This window comes from Solea senegalensis, linkage group LG7 (assembly GCF_019176455.1).
Source record: "Solea senegalensis isolate Sse05_10M linkage group LG7, IFAPA_SoseM_1, whole genome shotgun sequence".
Classification (NCBI taxonomy): Eukaryota; Metazoa; Chordata; class Actinopteri; order Pleuronectiformes; family Soleidae; genus Solea; species Solea senegalensis.
In genome coordinates this window covers 21,510,302-21,526,875 of record NC_058027.1, presented here as the reverse complement: position 1 = coordinate 21,526,875, position 16,574 = coordinate 21,510,302, and the positions used below count along the sequence as shown (strand labels likewise).

At 39.8% G+C, this 16,574-nt stretch overlaps 2 protein-coding genes across 2 annotated transcripts in view; one reads left to right on the top strand and one right to left on the bottom strand.

Moving 5' to 3' along the window:
* The window catches only part of mthfsd (methenyltetrahydrofolate synthetase domain containing), a 19,475-nt gene extending 13,094 nt beyond the window's left edge, over positions 1–6,381 (bottom strand). Inside the window, exons 1-3 of the mRNA XM_044029621.1 lie at positions 4,953–6,381; positions 4,772–4,806; positions 4,569–4,626 (exon numbers count right to left, since the gene is read on the bottom strand). The gene's annotated coding sequence lies outside the window, so the exon portion shown is untranslated. The remainder of the gene's footprint in view (positions 1–4,568; positions 4,627–4,771; positions 4,807–4,952) is intronic.
* Positions 1–16,574, top strand: part of dbndd1 (dysbindin domain containing 1) — an 18,114-nt gene extending 1,540 nt beyond the window's left edge. Inside the window, exons 2-4 of the mRNA XM_044029624.1 lie at positions 1,983–2,126; positions 7,533–7,670; positions 13,633–16,574. Of these exons, the coding sequence (XP_043885559.1) occupies positions 1,983–2,126; positions 7,533–7,670; positions 13,633–13,787 (437 nt within the window). The 3' untranslated portion in view covers positions 13,788–16,574. The remainder of the gene's footprint in view (positions 1–1,982; positions 2,127–7,532; positions 7,671–13,632) is intronic.

Sequence of the window (16,574 nt, the reverse complement as noted above, 5' to 3'; positions counted from 1 at the left end):
GCCAACTTATCCAAGCAGGCGCTCCTGATTTAATCCAGAATCTGGTATGACCATGTTTTCATAGATAGACAGAAGGGTAGATAAATGAATAGTCTATGCTCCACTGACACAGCAGTATGTCAATACTGAGTGTTTGCTGAAGAAGGTGATTCAAAGGGAAACAGGAGCTGCTTTTACACGGTTGTAACAAACGTTTAATTCTAACAACAGAGGTAAACCTACAGTCTTTGTAGGTGGTTTGTGTGGCCTCTCACCAGGGGGAATCAATACATCACAACATCAAGCAATCAACTTCTCAGGGCAAACTCAAACTCTGGCTCAACCTTGTATCGAACACTCTTTTCTGAAATCTGAAATACAACAGTTTTGCGACATATTGCGAGGAGAAACGGTACCAGCCATCTGGCGCGGCTCATCGGGAAGCCATGCTTTACACCCACACTACTCCATCATCTCTGCATGACATCATAAAACCAGCCACACTGCTGTCACTTTGATCAATGCTGTTTTTATGTCTCCTTCACGCCTGAGACAACAGCACCCACACAGGCATTATTCTAATTCAGGTAGCCTGTCCGTCCCTGTTCATCCTGAACTCCGTGTCTCACGAATGTCTCGAGAGTATCCTTTTTTAGGTTGGCACAAACATTCACTTGGACTGAACGATGAATTGATTTGGGTGGTCAGGGGTTAAAGATTAAGAACACTATGACCCGTCAAGCCTTATTTTTTGCTTTAGGAATTCTTTCATATTTGGCACAAATGGAGTCACGGATGTATTTCCTAGTTTTGGATGACCAGTGCTCAAGGTCAAACATCAAATTCCCTGTCATGACATGTTGAAAAAAGACATTTGAACAGACTGAAACTTGGTCAGTGGATACATACAACCATTGGGCAATTATTACATTTTCCAGTATTCCGTTTCATTCCGTATTCACCTTGAGTTTTGTTTTTACTGTATCTAACTTTGAGGATTCATTCTACTAAATATGCAGCCGTGCCTCCATCCCTCAGTCTCATCACACTGTGTTTTCAGCTGTGCCAAGCGGACCGGCCTTTAACCTTTATCAGGTGTAATTACTTCAAACTTAATGCACACTCTTGCATATTGACAGGATGCTATTTTAAGTGCTTTCCATTTTCAGGCTCCGTAATGCCCCTGTGAAAACACAGGTCGCTGTTTTGAGTGGATGCCTGAGATGTTGTTTTTTTTGCACTGGCGAGAATACAAGTGACTGTTGAATCAGGTGTGTACTCACTCATTAAGTGTTTTTTAAAAGGAAGCGGCAACATTTGGTACCTACTTCTTTTACTCTATATTTAAAATCATTCAAAGTGATAAAGATCTCAAGATTGAGTTCAGATTAAAGATCATTGCACAACCAAGAGCCATGGAAGGAAAGGCTTTAATTAGCCTGTTTCTGTTCTGACAGAAAGCTCTTTAACTGTGACATATTACTGCCTTGTCTGCTAAATCTGTGAAAACCTCTAAATGAATTAATTCTTTTAAATCTAGCCTGAAAACTTGGAATAAAAATACAATTATCATCACTGCTGCACCTCAGCCCAACTGCAACTTTTAGTCTCTTTTATTTTCCCTTTTCTCCCTTCATCGCTATTTAAATGTTTTATTGTGTTGTATTATGCCTTTTATATATTTAATGCTGTTGTATTATTCTTTCTTTTTTCTATAGTAAAGCCCTTTGAAATGCCTTGTTGTTGAACTGTGCTATATAAATAAACTTGCCTCGCCTTGTGAGAGTGAAAATTTGACTCAAGTAAGAAGGAAGTTGACCTGAGATAATTTTACACAATGATAACAATAATGTAGCCTTTGAAAGGTGAGGGATGGCCGATGGCTCTATAAAGTACAGCGATGGGCAACGTGCCATCCAGCACTGATAATTACTGCAATAAAAATCGAATAACTAATGACAGATTTTTCGCTTTGCCCCCTGTCTTTGTTTCAATGCTTACAGAGCCCAATAAAGACATCCAGAAGCTGCTGAAACCCTCCAGCTCAGGAGACCTAAACAAGGAGCTGTTCCAGCACCCAGCAGGAGAGGAGGAGAGCTGCCTGTCAGGACACACTGCGAGCCTGCTGCACATCACTGAGAGGAGACGTGAGTAGCAGGGGAATGGGGGGGATAGATATTAACAGTGATAAATATTCATTGGTGGTAAAGAGGCATTGCAGGTTGCATGAGTGGAAAAACAGCCTTGACCGAGATAAAGCAGGATCACTCAATAAAAGAGATAAGAGAGGAGGGAAAGGATATCCTACTTGTGTTCAAGAGAGTCTTAATATTATCACTCATGACTGGATCGATTAAAATCCCACAAGGCATAATCTCATGTTTTAGACCTGTTGAGCATTAATACATTACTTACACACACATCACTCCATAGTTAACTGAATCTGCATCATTGTTGGGCAACAGAAGGACGTTCAACAAACTGCATTTATACGATTGTTTGAAGAGTAGTTGCTCTAAAATGGTCAGGGATGTTGTTCCAGATTTGAGTCTACTGTATGTATGAAATAATTATCTCTAGTTATTTTTGTAATTGATACGGTCCTGTCTAGTGTCTTTAATTTGACAACAGTGGAGCATTTCACGATGCATTTTTAACTCCTGGTGTATTTTCTAAAAGTAGTTTCTTGAATAAGCCTTTGATATTATTTTTTCCCGGCCCCTCATCTAATGACAGCCAAACAAATTTGCCGACCCCCTGATCTACACTGATGCAGTCAGAGTTGATCTTGTACCCGAGTGAGCGATCACTGCCTACTTTATAGGTATTCTGCTCTCACATTCTCAAAGACGACTGCAGCTCGGCCTCGGTTGAAAGGACTCATTGTGCGTCAGTAGCACACAGAGGCTTCGCTGTACGCGCCGGTCACAGAGCACCGAGTGCAGAAGCACAGACTCGGATTCTGAGGCCACATGAGTGACAAGGCGGCCTTTATCTGCTTCACTAACACTTTTTTTTTTTAAAGACAACTCCTCCAGAGGCTAATGTGACCCACTGGAGCTAATAGTGTGTGGCATGAAAGGTAGAAAAAGAGGAGCCAAGACCAACATAATAAAAAACCATTGGTGGTTCAAATATTTACAAAAAGCTTTTAGGGGACCGCAGTTACTCTTGTCATTGGCTACAATAATTTTAGGTCGACATGAAACAGCTTTAAACAGCCTACAAAGTCAACGTCCTTAAAAAGAGCATGTTTTCTGCTGGACCAGATACACACACGATTTTACACTGCTGGTACTTTTTTAGCACCAGCTCTGGCGAGGTTCCAAGTGAGCTGAGCTGACGCTAAATGTGACGTCCACAGACTGCCGGCCACTGATTGGTGACAGCTGTGAGATAATTAGAGAACAAAACAGTGATTTTGACGTTAACAGCCAAACTGGATTTAAAGCTACGGCAAGTGATTTGTTTTAGAAACACATGTACGAACAAACAATAACAAAATAAAAAGTCAGTCTGTAAGAAACATTACCAAACATGACTGACTAACCTGTGCTCTTACAGCACAAGAACAGAGTGTTTTCAACAAGCATGCTTTTATACTTTCCTACACACCATGGCAAATGTATAGATTGCATAACACTGCGTTTAAAGTGACCACAGTCTACAAAAACTAAGCCATGGCGGCGTAGACCGCTGTAGCAATGGAGCTACGGAAAGATGTAGCCATAATTTACTGTTGTAATACAGGAAACAACTTCATGTTTTGGGGACAGAGGGTCAATGGGAGTGAGTAGAATTCCAGACTTACAAAATGTGTAATAATGCCTCAGCCAAAAGTACATTTGAAATTTTAATCACTCAAACATTTTAATCACTCAAATGCAGAGTCATTTCTGCCACTAGGCGTCTATCAATCAAACCAGTAACAAAAGACCTGGTTTGGTGCAGCGCGGGATCATGGGATCATTGTTGCCATGTTGTCTCAGTGGTTTCCTGAGTTTTATCGAATATGGAGGACAGGTAAAGGATTATGGGCATCAAAAGGACACTAAAATGGAAAAAGTCTCAGTAGAAATACAGATTTATATGTGTGTTGGAAACATTTTGGCAAATGGAAATATCCCAACCAACAAATGTCTTGTTGTTTTTAACTATTTGGTTTATGTGACATTTTAGCAGAAACTGAATTAGCTAAAGATTGGTTTAGGTAGTGAGACCTGTGATGACGTTTGGTTTGGAGAGAGTGACAGGAGATGGAGCAGGAGGTGGCAGAGCTGAAGATGCTGATATTTGTCAGGAGTGCCCAGGATGGACAGGATTAGAATAGCATATTTTTTTGCATATTTGAGGGACAGCTCAGGTTGAACGGTTTATAAATAATGTCAGAAAGTCAGACCATCTCAGGTTAAGATGGTTTGGTCACATGAAGGGACAGTGATTATATTGGACAAAGAATGGAAAAGAGGACGACCAGAGAGAAGGATCAGGTTTGTGTTCAGGACACAAGGGAGAGGACAATATGGAGGCTGAAGAGAGAAGCTGAAAGTAGAAACGGGAGAAGCCTTTTATATGTACTTTAGACTTACATCCATCGTGTGCCTCCATGTTCCTACATCAGCCTGAATGGACAAACCAGACGGAGTGCTTGAGAAAGGGAGGGAGAGCAGAGTTTTGTTTATGGTCTGCATGTCACAAATTCATGCACACTGGACCTTTAAGCTTGACATGGACATGAATAAACAGTGTAATGTACAAACAACACAATAATATATGCTAGAGCAGCATTTACCGTAAAGTGAGAGGTATTTCAGGTTTGATCCGACACTGTAAATAAAAGAGCGTGTCATTTAGAGAGGAAAATAGTGTCAAATTCTTGGCATTGTGTGTTTGGTATTCAGTTTAAGCAGCTTTCAGAGCTCAGTCATTTTTATAAACTGTATTGAAACCAGAGAGAGAAGGGGATTACCTACACACATTTAACTTGCAAGGCACCTCCTCTTTTTCTCTTATTCTTCCGAATGTGAACTTCTCCCTCCTCCCCACACGCCCTATTCTTTGTTCCTAATCCATCTGTACCTTTCGTCCATGGGGAGGAAACAGAACAAAGGGTAATTCATACAGTATTGAATCATCTGCATCTACAAATTTGCTTAAAATAATAAGATGAATAAAGAAAGTCTTAATGGATCTACAGAAGAAGTACATCTATTGGTGTTTTACAATAATAATCTGCTTTAGACACAGTCCTTTATAGTCTGAGTGTGAATTCTATTGTCAGTCATCCCTAATGACATCTCATCGCACCCCCCCGGATTGGCGTTTGAAAAGGAGGGAGTTGTTTCACTGTCTGCCTGGGAGAGAAAATGCATTGATCAATTATTCAAGGAGAAAGGAGGGGAAGAAGGGGAAAAGAGCTGAGGGCGAGGCGGCGAGAAGAAGTGGAGTTAAGCATGTAACCAGTTGAAAACTAGGAAAATGAGTCAGGGAATGTTTTCTTTTTCATCTTTCTCTCTTTTTTTTTTGGTTTCACAATTTGCCTTGCCTTGACCCACACTTCTCTGGTGTGTCATGATCTCCTCCTCTACAATTTTCAACCTCCCTGCTTCACTGCCTTCATGTTTCTTCACTCTTCCTAAAAAATGGGGTCAAAACGATGGATAGCTGTAGAAGTAAGCATTTTGCAGCCTTTGGGAAAAGTAAAATATATTTAAAAAAAACTATTACTATAAACTATAAACTAGCATTCTGAGGTCAAGAAAAAATAGGAAACAATGTGTTGTTTTTTATTTTCACTGAATATAAATGACCTTTTACACTTCATGCACGTTTCTATTGGTGCTGTGTTGTTGACTTTCATTGGCTTATCAACAAATTATTTCCTGATACAGACACTTATCTGGGCTCTATGTGCTGCAAAGTTCTTTTAATTTAACAAGCAATTGAAAAAGTTATTGAATAAGGAGTTACAGATGCTCTAAATCAGGATTTGGTTGTGATAGAAGTGCAGGGCTGCAAGTAGTTACTATTATTTTTAATCATCGATTTATATCTCAATCCCTTTCTTGGTGAATTTACAGATCTTTGTATCCCTGCCACAAAGGAACAACAAATGTAAAAACAAACACAACATCATTAATGTTTTGGTCCTTGGATTGAATATTATTTCAACTCCAAAGCCTCTAAATGTTAATTTCTTATTTGTATTCTCTCAGAGTCGCTGCCTCTTACCTTTGTATTCCTCTCGTCTCCTGGCATTTCTGGTGTTGTGTATATTTTTAATCATCTTTGAAACTTGTCACAGTGACCCGCCACCGCTTCAGCATAATGATCAGCCCTTTCTTAGATCAATATGTTCTCAATCAGGAGAGGGATGCATGGCATTAAAGCAGCAGCAAATAGAATGGGCTCTGCCTCTGTAGCCTGAAGAAAACCCCCCCCCAAAAAAACCCTGGAAAACAGCGAATAAACAACGCGGGATAATAACAGCATTCAGCCCGTCACGAGACCCATCATTCAGTACAGACACTGAAGTCTCTAAACATCTCTCTCACAAGATTGGTGCATTTGTTCAGCTCTATTACTCACATTCACTTCCTGTGTGATACTGAAGACAATCCCATGTTCTACGTTTCACTTTACATACATTATCATTTTCACGTGGTTGACACACTGATGCCCAGCATAAATGATACTGACCCTAGAGAAGACGACCTGCTAAAGAATCACTATGTTTGTACGGATATTAACATATGCAACACACACACACGAGGAAAAAGAGAGCACAATGGGTTAACGCTAGGGTTGCCAAGTCTGGAAAAGCTAGCAAATATCAGACTACACCATGAAAAAAGTGCAACAATACTTCCCGCCCCCTCACTAAACCTCTCGGCAAAGCTCCGCCTCAAATACAATGGAAGTATAAAATGTTGGCTGCACTTTTTCTGCCATTTTCCGTTTGCAAGTTAACTTCTGACTATCATGTCTGCTTCAGTGGTATGTGTCTAACATCATTGTCAGAGAAAAAATATGATTTTGTACAAATCTGCAAATGTGTTAAATATTTATATATCTTTGTATGTACAATTACCCGTGGTCAGGTTTAGGTACAAAAAGCACCTGGTTCTTTTTTTTTTTTTCCCTCATAATTTCTCTTGCTCTCCATGAAAACACACAGGAATGTTCTCATAACACAACACACAGGCAAGAGTTTTGCCCATTTAAATAAAATATGTTTCAGGAACGGATTAAAGAAAAGTGGTTATCCTACAGCTTCTGCTTCAGTCGTCACTGAATATCATTAATCTGACACTTTTGCTTCAGACACAGATTCAAGAAATCCAATGACAGTACACAACTGTACAAGATACAATAGATTTGAAACGGATTTCACCATAGTATCACATTATCAGTAATGTAATAATTTCATATGAGTTGAGATTAATGAGCAGCATGACATTGTGAATTAAGGGGCTCTGTTTTCATAATCAAACCATTTAAAGTAAATGCATACACAAAAAAACAACTAATTTATCTCTCTCTGTGCCTCATAGAACCACTGAGCAGTGTATCTTCTTTAGAGGTGCACTTTGACCTCTTGGACCTGACTGAGCTGACTGACATGTCCGACCAGGAATTGGCCGAGGTGTTTGTTGACTCCGAGGAGGAAAACCACAACGAGTTTCCAGCAGGTAAGAACAAATATTAATTTTTATTTAACCTTTATTTTACTAGAAAGTCACATGGAGAGTGGAATCTCTCAGAGACCGAGACCTAAATCAATGAATGTTCAGACTAATACTGTATAAGGGAATCTATAGGGATCTCCTATACTCCTTTGAGTAATGATTATTGTCTCATCACATTTACTCCTCCACAGCTTCCAAAGCTGCAGGAAAATAATAGAGAAATAGTTGATTGTTGAGTGTCACGCTGAGATTGTTACAAACTGATGTTCTGGGATAAAAAGCTGGCACAAGCTTCATATGTGTCAGATAATCCAAAGGAATCTCCCCAATTTTTAAATGCTTTGCTGATATTGTCACATTTTTTTGTCCAACTCCCTTTTTTAAGTTGCTTTGCAGTGTAGGTATTGTTGCAGGAATAGTGATGTGTATGTTCAGCTCCTCAAGACAACTGAACTGTCCTTTGATCAAAACTCTGGCAGGAAACCGAGTTTAGAGCGGGTGCAGAAGATGAGTTTTCCCCTGATCACTTGATTTATGGAATAAATGATTAATAACACGCAGCAAAATATTTTGTCTACCCCAGTATTTTGAACCCCTTTAAATTGCACATCTTATATTGATTATCAATTACACAAATACATTTTCTAATTTTCTTATTAAATATGTGTGACAGTTTTGTGTTTTAATGTTGACCTTGTAGAAACATCACACTCTGACCCATGAGCCACATTATGTCAATAATATCGTCAGTCACAAGCATACAGTATGAATATTGATGAGACACTTCACTGTGTAGCGGGTAAAGAATAAAGATCAGCATATCAGTCACTGAACTGAGCAAAAAAAAAAGAAATTAGGAGAAAAAAAAAATCATTCCTATGTTTTATTTATGATCCGGGAGACTTATCATAAATTGCTCCTCCACAAATCCTCTTAAATCTCAGCTCACACAAAGGATTACAAGGCAGCTCAAGAAGTAAAGTTAACTATTTCAGATTACACCAAAACATTTGATATTTATAATTTAATATTTTTTGTTCTGTGAAGCCATTTGTAAATAGATAACTAATAAATAACTGATTGCTCGAGAAACGTTCCATTTGAGAACTGCTTTAAACATCTTACAAATGGTAGGCTGAACATATATATATAATTCTCCTGGTCTTTCGGATGGAGAAAGAAAAAAGCTCTAATTTTAATCCACTGAAACACACAGTGTGGATAAATAAAAAAGATTATGTATGGTCAGGTAGACTCACTCAGTCATCCAAACACTTTATAAAAGTGTTTCTTCCTCACATTCTCTCCTCATTTACATATTCTAGGTTCTCCCCTTTGTCTCATTTCTATAGTTTTTTTTATATATAAAACATTGCTCCATATCAAGACTGTGAAGCCTGTGAAGTGTAAAGTGTAAATTATGGTGACAGTGGGTCGTCTGAATGGTGCTGCAGCCAATTATTCATAGTAAAGATGCTTGTGTCAGAACCATATCTGTGCAAAAAAAAGAATTGTTCCATTTATTCCATTGTAAAACCTTAGTCAGTGTGAGATGTAGCAGTGGTGCCTCACATGGATTGATGGATGGATGGATGGATGGATGGATGGATGACTTTCTGCCCTATGTCAGCTGGGATTGGCACAGCCCCCCCCACGACTCCTATGTGGAGGATAAAGCATAAGAAGATGGATGGATGCGATTGTTAAATTATTTATATGAAACTAATCATTTATATCAGCTGTGACTGTCCATATATAAAAGTAAACTGGATCATTGAGATGAATGAAAACTGATTCACGCATTGTATGACTTGATGCTTATTTTGAAAACCATATTCTCTTATACAAATGAATTCTGTGTCATTGAGTTTGATTCAAAAGTGATGCACACATGCAAATCTGCCAACATTCAGATTCTGAGCTTAACACAGGTTGTGTTGAAGACTTCAAACCACAACAGTGGATCAACAAACAACAACAGTTTATATTGTACAGTATATTACACATTTAAAAACATGGTCCCACACCTAATAGGCTTTTTAAGCAGAGGCTAGGTTTTTAATTATTATAAGTGACAATTTTGCAGTAAAAATCATTTTTCGCCTCCTCTATTTTTATCTGTGCGAGCCTCAAACAGAAATAGATCAGTCTGCTGTGAAAGCAGCAAACATTTTCTTCCTTGCTAAACGCTTAACCTCAGACACAGCACTCTGTGGTGTGTGTATCTTTGTGTTCAACTTAACTTCCAGACACTTCTCACTCCTTGACATTTTTACGTCTCGCACAATCCTCCTCTCTTTGTTCTCCCTCAACTCGTCACGTTCTCAAAAGTGGCTCATGCAGCGGAAAGATAGCAATCTGAGCCTGAAGCCGCAGAAGACTGTAAATAAACTGTGAGAATCTGCAGACAGACAGACAGACAGACAGACAGACTCATTTAGAACTTCAAGGAAGACAAAAAAACACATTCCAGTCATTTTCTTTCGTCATGGTATCAAAAATAATTTGATCATTTTGATTTCCAAGAATAGTTTCACGTGAACACAACAGACAGATACAGTATGCTCGGTGCTGCAGTGAAGCCACAGAGGAAGAGAATGAATGACAGTCATTAGCCACTGACAAAACAGTGCAACGGCATCATTAATTATTCATAATTATTATTATTAATTATGCATAGGGTAAACATTAGTTAATGTGCTATACGTGCCAGGGTCAGTAGGTTGAATTCCGTCCGGGGCAAATTAACGTGCAAGCAAGTGTTGTGGTGCAAGTCAGTAAGGGTGGAATTGCTGTCGTGTGCAAACTGACAAGGGTGTGAGTGTACGTGTGTGTGTGTGTGTGTGCGACAGAGAGAGGGAGAAACAGCAACGCACTCAGCTGTTCTTCCTTCTCTTTTCTTTGAAGTCGATTTGCTGTGTCGGGTGCCAATCTCAGCTACATCGGGTGATAGGTGGGGTACACCCTGGACAGTTCGCCAGTCCATCGCAGGGCCACAGGGAGAACATGACAGTTATAAATCTATGATATTGAAAATACCAATAGTGAAACATGGCTATTTGAATTGTGACAAAGACAGTTTGAGGAGAAAGTTTTGGTTGATTTAATCACTAAGCCGTCTCTGAGTTCACTGCGGGGTAGAAAGATGAGTATTTTAAATAATGTGCGTTAATTTATCAGTGTGCAACTAATAACTGACAATTATTTTGCCGATCACTTGATTGGTTTTTAGTATTTGTTTTATTTCTGTGTTTCTGTGTGACAGGAAACTGAACGTCTGTGTTTGCCGACAAGAAGACAAACACATTTTTCACCACGTCACGGACCAGAAGCACAAATCAATTACTCAGTAAAGAAAATGACAGATTAATTTATGACGGAAATAATCATTAGTCGCACCCCCAACAAATGAGTTTGCATTGTACAGTAAATGTGGGTCAAGCAGCATTGAGCAATGAGCACGCTCTGTGGGGAAACTGCCAAATGTGTGGCAAGCATGACCGAGTTGTGGAAGAGAGGAAAGGAGAGGAGAGGAGAGGAGAGCAAGGGTAGCTGCTAAATGCAGGCTCTTGAATAATTTACTTTTCCATGCAGAAACAAAGTCCTTCAAAAGCCATTCAACACTTAAAATACATCATAACCCATGTAACTGCATGAGCACATGATTTATAGATGACATGTGTCTTGTTTGTTTTTGTTTACTCTGGTATTTCTGTTGTAATTTTCCCGCATCACATCGCTGTTGTTTCATTTTCTTTCCAGAGCAACGAAAAGGTCGACTTTGTCCATTTTGGTTTGCGCTTTGTTTTAAGATCGAATGAGATTCATGACCCATTAAGTTTTGCCACTGTCACAGGCTTTAGCCTCCCATTCTCCTGTTGGAGCCGAGGCACAGTTTTAACCGATGACACTGCAGAACATGATTGTGTTGCTGTGCGGTGGATGTTTTCACGATGAAGAGCTGGCATTTGTGTGAAGGTGTCAGCCAAGTATATATAACAGGGCAAATAACATTCACTGTACATTCACTTCTTATAACAAATGTAATTTCATAGTTCATAGTTAGTTACTCTGCTTGTAACGTTTTTTTAATAAATGTTCATTCTGTAAAGCACTTTTTAACTTGTGCTACATATATATATACACATATATATATACACATATATATATATATATATATATATATATATGTATATCACCCGACCTGCAGTGGTGTGACTGTTTTGCAGTTTGCCAGAAATGAGGCATGCAGTGAAGTTTTATCCCTTTAAAAGATGCCGTGCAGCTATAAAAGAAGAGACTGCCTTTTATAGCTGCTCTGCAAATGTAAGTGGTCAGATTCCAGCTCAACTTGCTGCCTTTTGGGGGAGGTAAACAGCTTTTTACATAGAAGTATTATCACTATCCTAGTTAAAAAGAAACCTGCCCCAGTTCACCAACACAAACTCTGTTTTTATGAACACCAAGAATCCAAGATTAATCCAATTTAAGAAGTCTTAATCGGATTATAATGTCCTACTGGCGTTCATAATGATTATAATGATCCTGGAGTACTGCTGTTGTGCCTTCATGGCTTTTCTGGAGGAGTTTCTAGTGTTTATAGTTATGCAGCAACACACTGACAGAAGAATATTAATGGCAGCTAATGGCAGGGCTGTTGGCAAACACTGACAACAGAGTTTTGTCTGTATGCAACATAAAGAGAACATAGATAATCTGTTTGGGGTTATAGAGTTTATAATGACCTTGCCTCACAGCATGTTCATAATAATTTGTTTTATCATTTTAAATAGCATAGCGTTTAACAGCAAAAACACAATCAGCAGGTCCGTGACACAGACTCTTCCACACTGCTGAGGAGGTTGTTGTCCCACTTATTAGAACCCAGTGGGGATACCATCAATCTTCTAAAATCAATAAAGTCTTCTCTGCCTTCCCCTTCCTCGCTCAGTTTAATGTGTGTGAGGATATGGAAGCGGCCTTGAGGAGATATATAGTGTAAGCCAGGTACTTAGAATAATATCACTCAGGAGAGCAGTGAAAGACAGAGGGAAGTGTTAGTTCTGTGAAAATTCTCATTCTTTTTGTTGCCTGGATTTCATCCTTGAAGGTCAGACACCGCCACCAAGAGGTTAGAAGGGGAACTGGCTAAAGTGAACAGTTTTCTAAAGGATGGCCATGCTGCAGAGAGATTACATATTTATTAAAACAAAAAACAGGTGTGAACACAATTAGAAATTATATATATTGCATGATATATTATATACCGCATATACAAACTTCCCCTCATCGTAGCCAATCATATTCACTTTCTCATTCTATATTAACCCCATGATTGGTGCAATACCAACGATCTTGAATGAACGGTAAAGGCAAAAATATACTCTATCTTAATCTGCCAAGGCCTCTGTTGTAACAGCAAATGTTTTCAAGAGCTCAAGAAATTTGCCAGGACCAATGGTCCACATGGAGGCCAAAACTAGGTCCTAATGAATCAGAAACTGGTCAAATTTAGGGCTAAGATTTAGGATGGGCTTAAGGTTAGGGATAAAGGTTTTGTTAGGCTGTTAAAATGAATGGAAGTCGATGCAATGTCTTAATAAGAACAGCTGTGCAAACCTGTGCATATGTGTGTGCGTGTCTGTGTGAGCTCAGGGCAGAGAGGCCCGAGCAAATTAGAGCGGATCAAAACAAGCCAATTAAAAACAAAGAAATTAATGTGCAACCAATTACATCAAACACAGGCAATATGAAATTAAGTCTAAGAAGTCTAAGTCTACAGCTGAGTTACATGAAAAACCTGGTCACTACAAATAAAGTGGCTGCTGAAAGGTGAGGTGATCCAAGTGACTGCCAATTTCTGATTTGTCTGATCAGATTGGGACTTGAGATTGGGATTGGCACAATTGTCTGCCAAGACTCAGAATTCCCGCAAGTCATGAGTCACTGTGTGTTTGGTTCGCAGGTTCCCAGCAGCCTGTGCTGCCCAAATGTGGGTACATGCGCTCGCCCTCATGGACACGCTGCAGCAAAGTAGAGTCCCAGCGCGAGAGAAAACACCACAGCGACTCAGACACGGCAGAGCCCCTAATGAAGCTGGAGAGGCCCAAGCAGCCGTGACGCCTGGTGTGAACGTGAATCTGCCAGACAGCAGAGAGAGGAAAGCCGGAGCCAGACAGACTGAGTCAGAGCGGGAACACGACGTGGACCCAGAGGCCCACATCTGCCACCGAGCCCTCACATGCTGTAATGTCTCATGGTGCTGAACAGAAGAGTTCAGATCAAACTCTGGACACTGTGCTCTGTACTAAAGATGTGCAATACACTCTCTCCTTCTTTCTCTCCCTCTGTCTCTCACACACCCCCACACACACACACAATCATGGTAAATCGATGCACTCTGGGCAGCCAGATGTTTTTCAGTTTTGTTTTTAGATGATATACAGGGTATGAGGCCAGCAGAGTTACAGGGCCTCCATCTTAACCACCTCTCAGGATAAGAAACAGTGGAAGGTCATCGTGATCAGTGCTGAGAGTTGTGTCCACCGCGTGAGGTCAGACCTAACGTGTGAAGTTCATACGTTTCACACTGCATTACCGGGACACGAGCTGAAGAATTAATCAGTCGCGTCAAATATCGCACCAAGGCCGTTACTTCATGTGCCGCTTGAAAATGTGACAGGGTTAAATAAGCAACTTAAACAATGCATATCATACCGCCTCCATCTTAAAGCAACACTATGTGACTTTCGATGACTTCCGAGCATAGACCTTATATAAAACATGGATGTTATCTGCTGTTTGCAGAACAAAAGCCTCAACTTCTCATTTCTGATTTGACAGACATCAACTGCAACCAGGCACCTACTGGACAACACCAGCTGTCAATCACAGTGGTGTCCACTCATATGCGTTGTGATTTGTCATCTTTTTTCCTCTGAATGGAAACATGATTTACAAAAAGTGACATCATGTGCTTTTGAAGAACTGAAACCTGGCAATTGAGACCAATGAAAACCTCAGGAAAGAAGTTATAGATAAAGTGAGATTTTCCATAGACCTCCACTCAAAGGGAGTTCTTTTTTAAATCAGTGAGCGGTTCACTTACATTTTTCTTCCTGAGGCTTGCTTCACTTCTCAAACCTGGGTTGCAATTTGAGTGACTGACTATCAGAAGTGGAAAATGTCCAGACTTCAGTGCATGTCTGGAAACAGCTTGTGGTGTAAGAAACTACTGAACAGTGAAGGGACCGAGAAAATGACTGACTCGATTTATGGCACAAAAAAGGAGGAGAATATCATTCTCCTGTCATATATTGCAAATGATGGAAGTGGCAGTAAAATGGTATATTTATCACCGGGATCCACAGGGGACACGAGATAAGTCAGTTGCCTGTTCATGTTAATCACTTCTCACAGAATTCTCTCACAAATCTTACACAGAGCAAGGACAGAGGCTCAGATGCAGTGTGGGAGTGAAGGATGCTTCATTCTCCCCCTATTACAAGTCAGTGACCTATCAGGAGACCCAACAAAGACCCATCAAAGAAGTTACAGAGTGTTGCTTTAGTATGTTAATTGTCTATATAAAAAGCATTGCTCTTCTATTAGTGAATCATATACATGAAGCGTCGGCAGTTGGTGCACTCACTTCTCGTCTACTGCTGACAAACAACCTATCACTCTCACACTCACAGTCAATTTAGAGCGTGCAAATACCGTATCTATGTTTTTGGACTTTGGGAGGAAGCCGGCGAAAACACACACGCACACACAAGGAAAATAATACAAACTCCACACAGAAAGGAACCAGAATCCGAACCAGTGACCTTCTTGCTGTGAGGCAACAATGTTAGCCGTAGTGTGCAGAAGATATGGACATTTTAATCCCAAGAGTTGTAATGATCATCATTATTATCCATCGTCCATATTATTACTATTATGTTTTAATTGATGGCTTTCATCACCGCTGCAAACTCGCTGACTTCCTTACTCTCCAGACTCTCAGTTTTATTTGGAGCCATTTGAAACAACGGTAGAATCACACAAAGTGGATTTGCTTAAATGCTCAAAATTCAAGTGCCAACGTTTTTGTAATTCTCTTTTTTCTTTTTTAATAAGAACATATGATGCAATATTTCTTTTTTTTAAAGCTGCTGTCAGAGAATTTATTTTTTACATGCTGTCTGTTACCATTCGCCTCCTCCTTCCCTTTTGTCACCTCATGAAAACATTTGACGAGGAGGATCATTTATTCACCCACAAACAGTCTAATCTCACGATCAGAGAGGACCGCCTCTTTGTGGACTTCTGGCTCCTGATTGGATAGTGTTGTGGGAAACTGTTAAATGTTATTCCTAGACTAATTACATCCATGATTTTTAAGTTGTGTATATCAAGGACAGCAGCTTTAATCTTGTCCATACCAGGTGTGCCAATAATTCAGAGTGCTCTGAGACAATAGTGTAATAGAAACACTGAGGTTGTACTGACACAGATCTGAGATGTGAAATGATGTTGGGACTTGCTCCTTGTTTTAAGGGGGCGAGTTAAGTCATATAACATCAATAACCTTTCTGCATTTACTTTATGCTGAGGGGTTATTGTGGAATTAATGACCAATCACACAAGAACGATGTTGCACTACCCCAGTTTAAGCAAGCTACATTATTCATGCAAGAAAACAAAAATGATGAACTCACCAACACTGTTCACATGCAGAACAGGAGGACAACACAGACCCATGTGTCCCGTCCTGCTGTCCCTCATGTCGGCCTCCGTTATCCTCCTTTTTTGAAGAGCCAGTCATTTTTTCCCCAGAGAGAAATCAACAGGCAGAAAAAGATAAATCACGATGACATACATGTAACAAGTGAACAGGTGCAAATAAATGAAATATAAACTAAA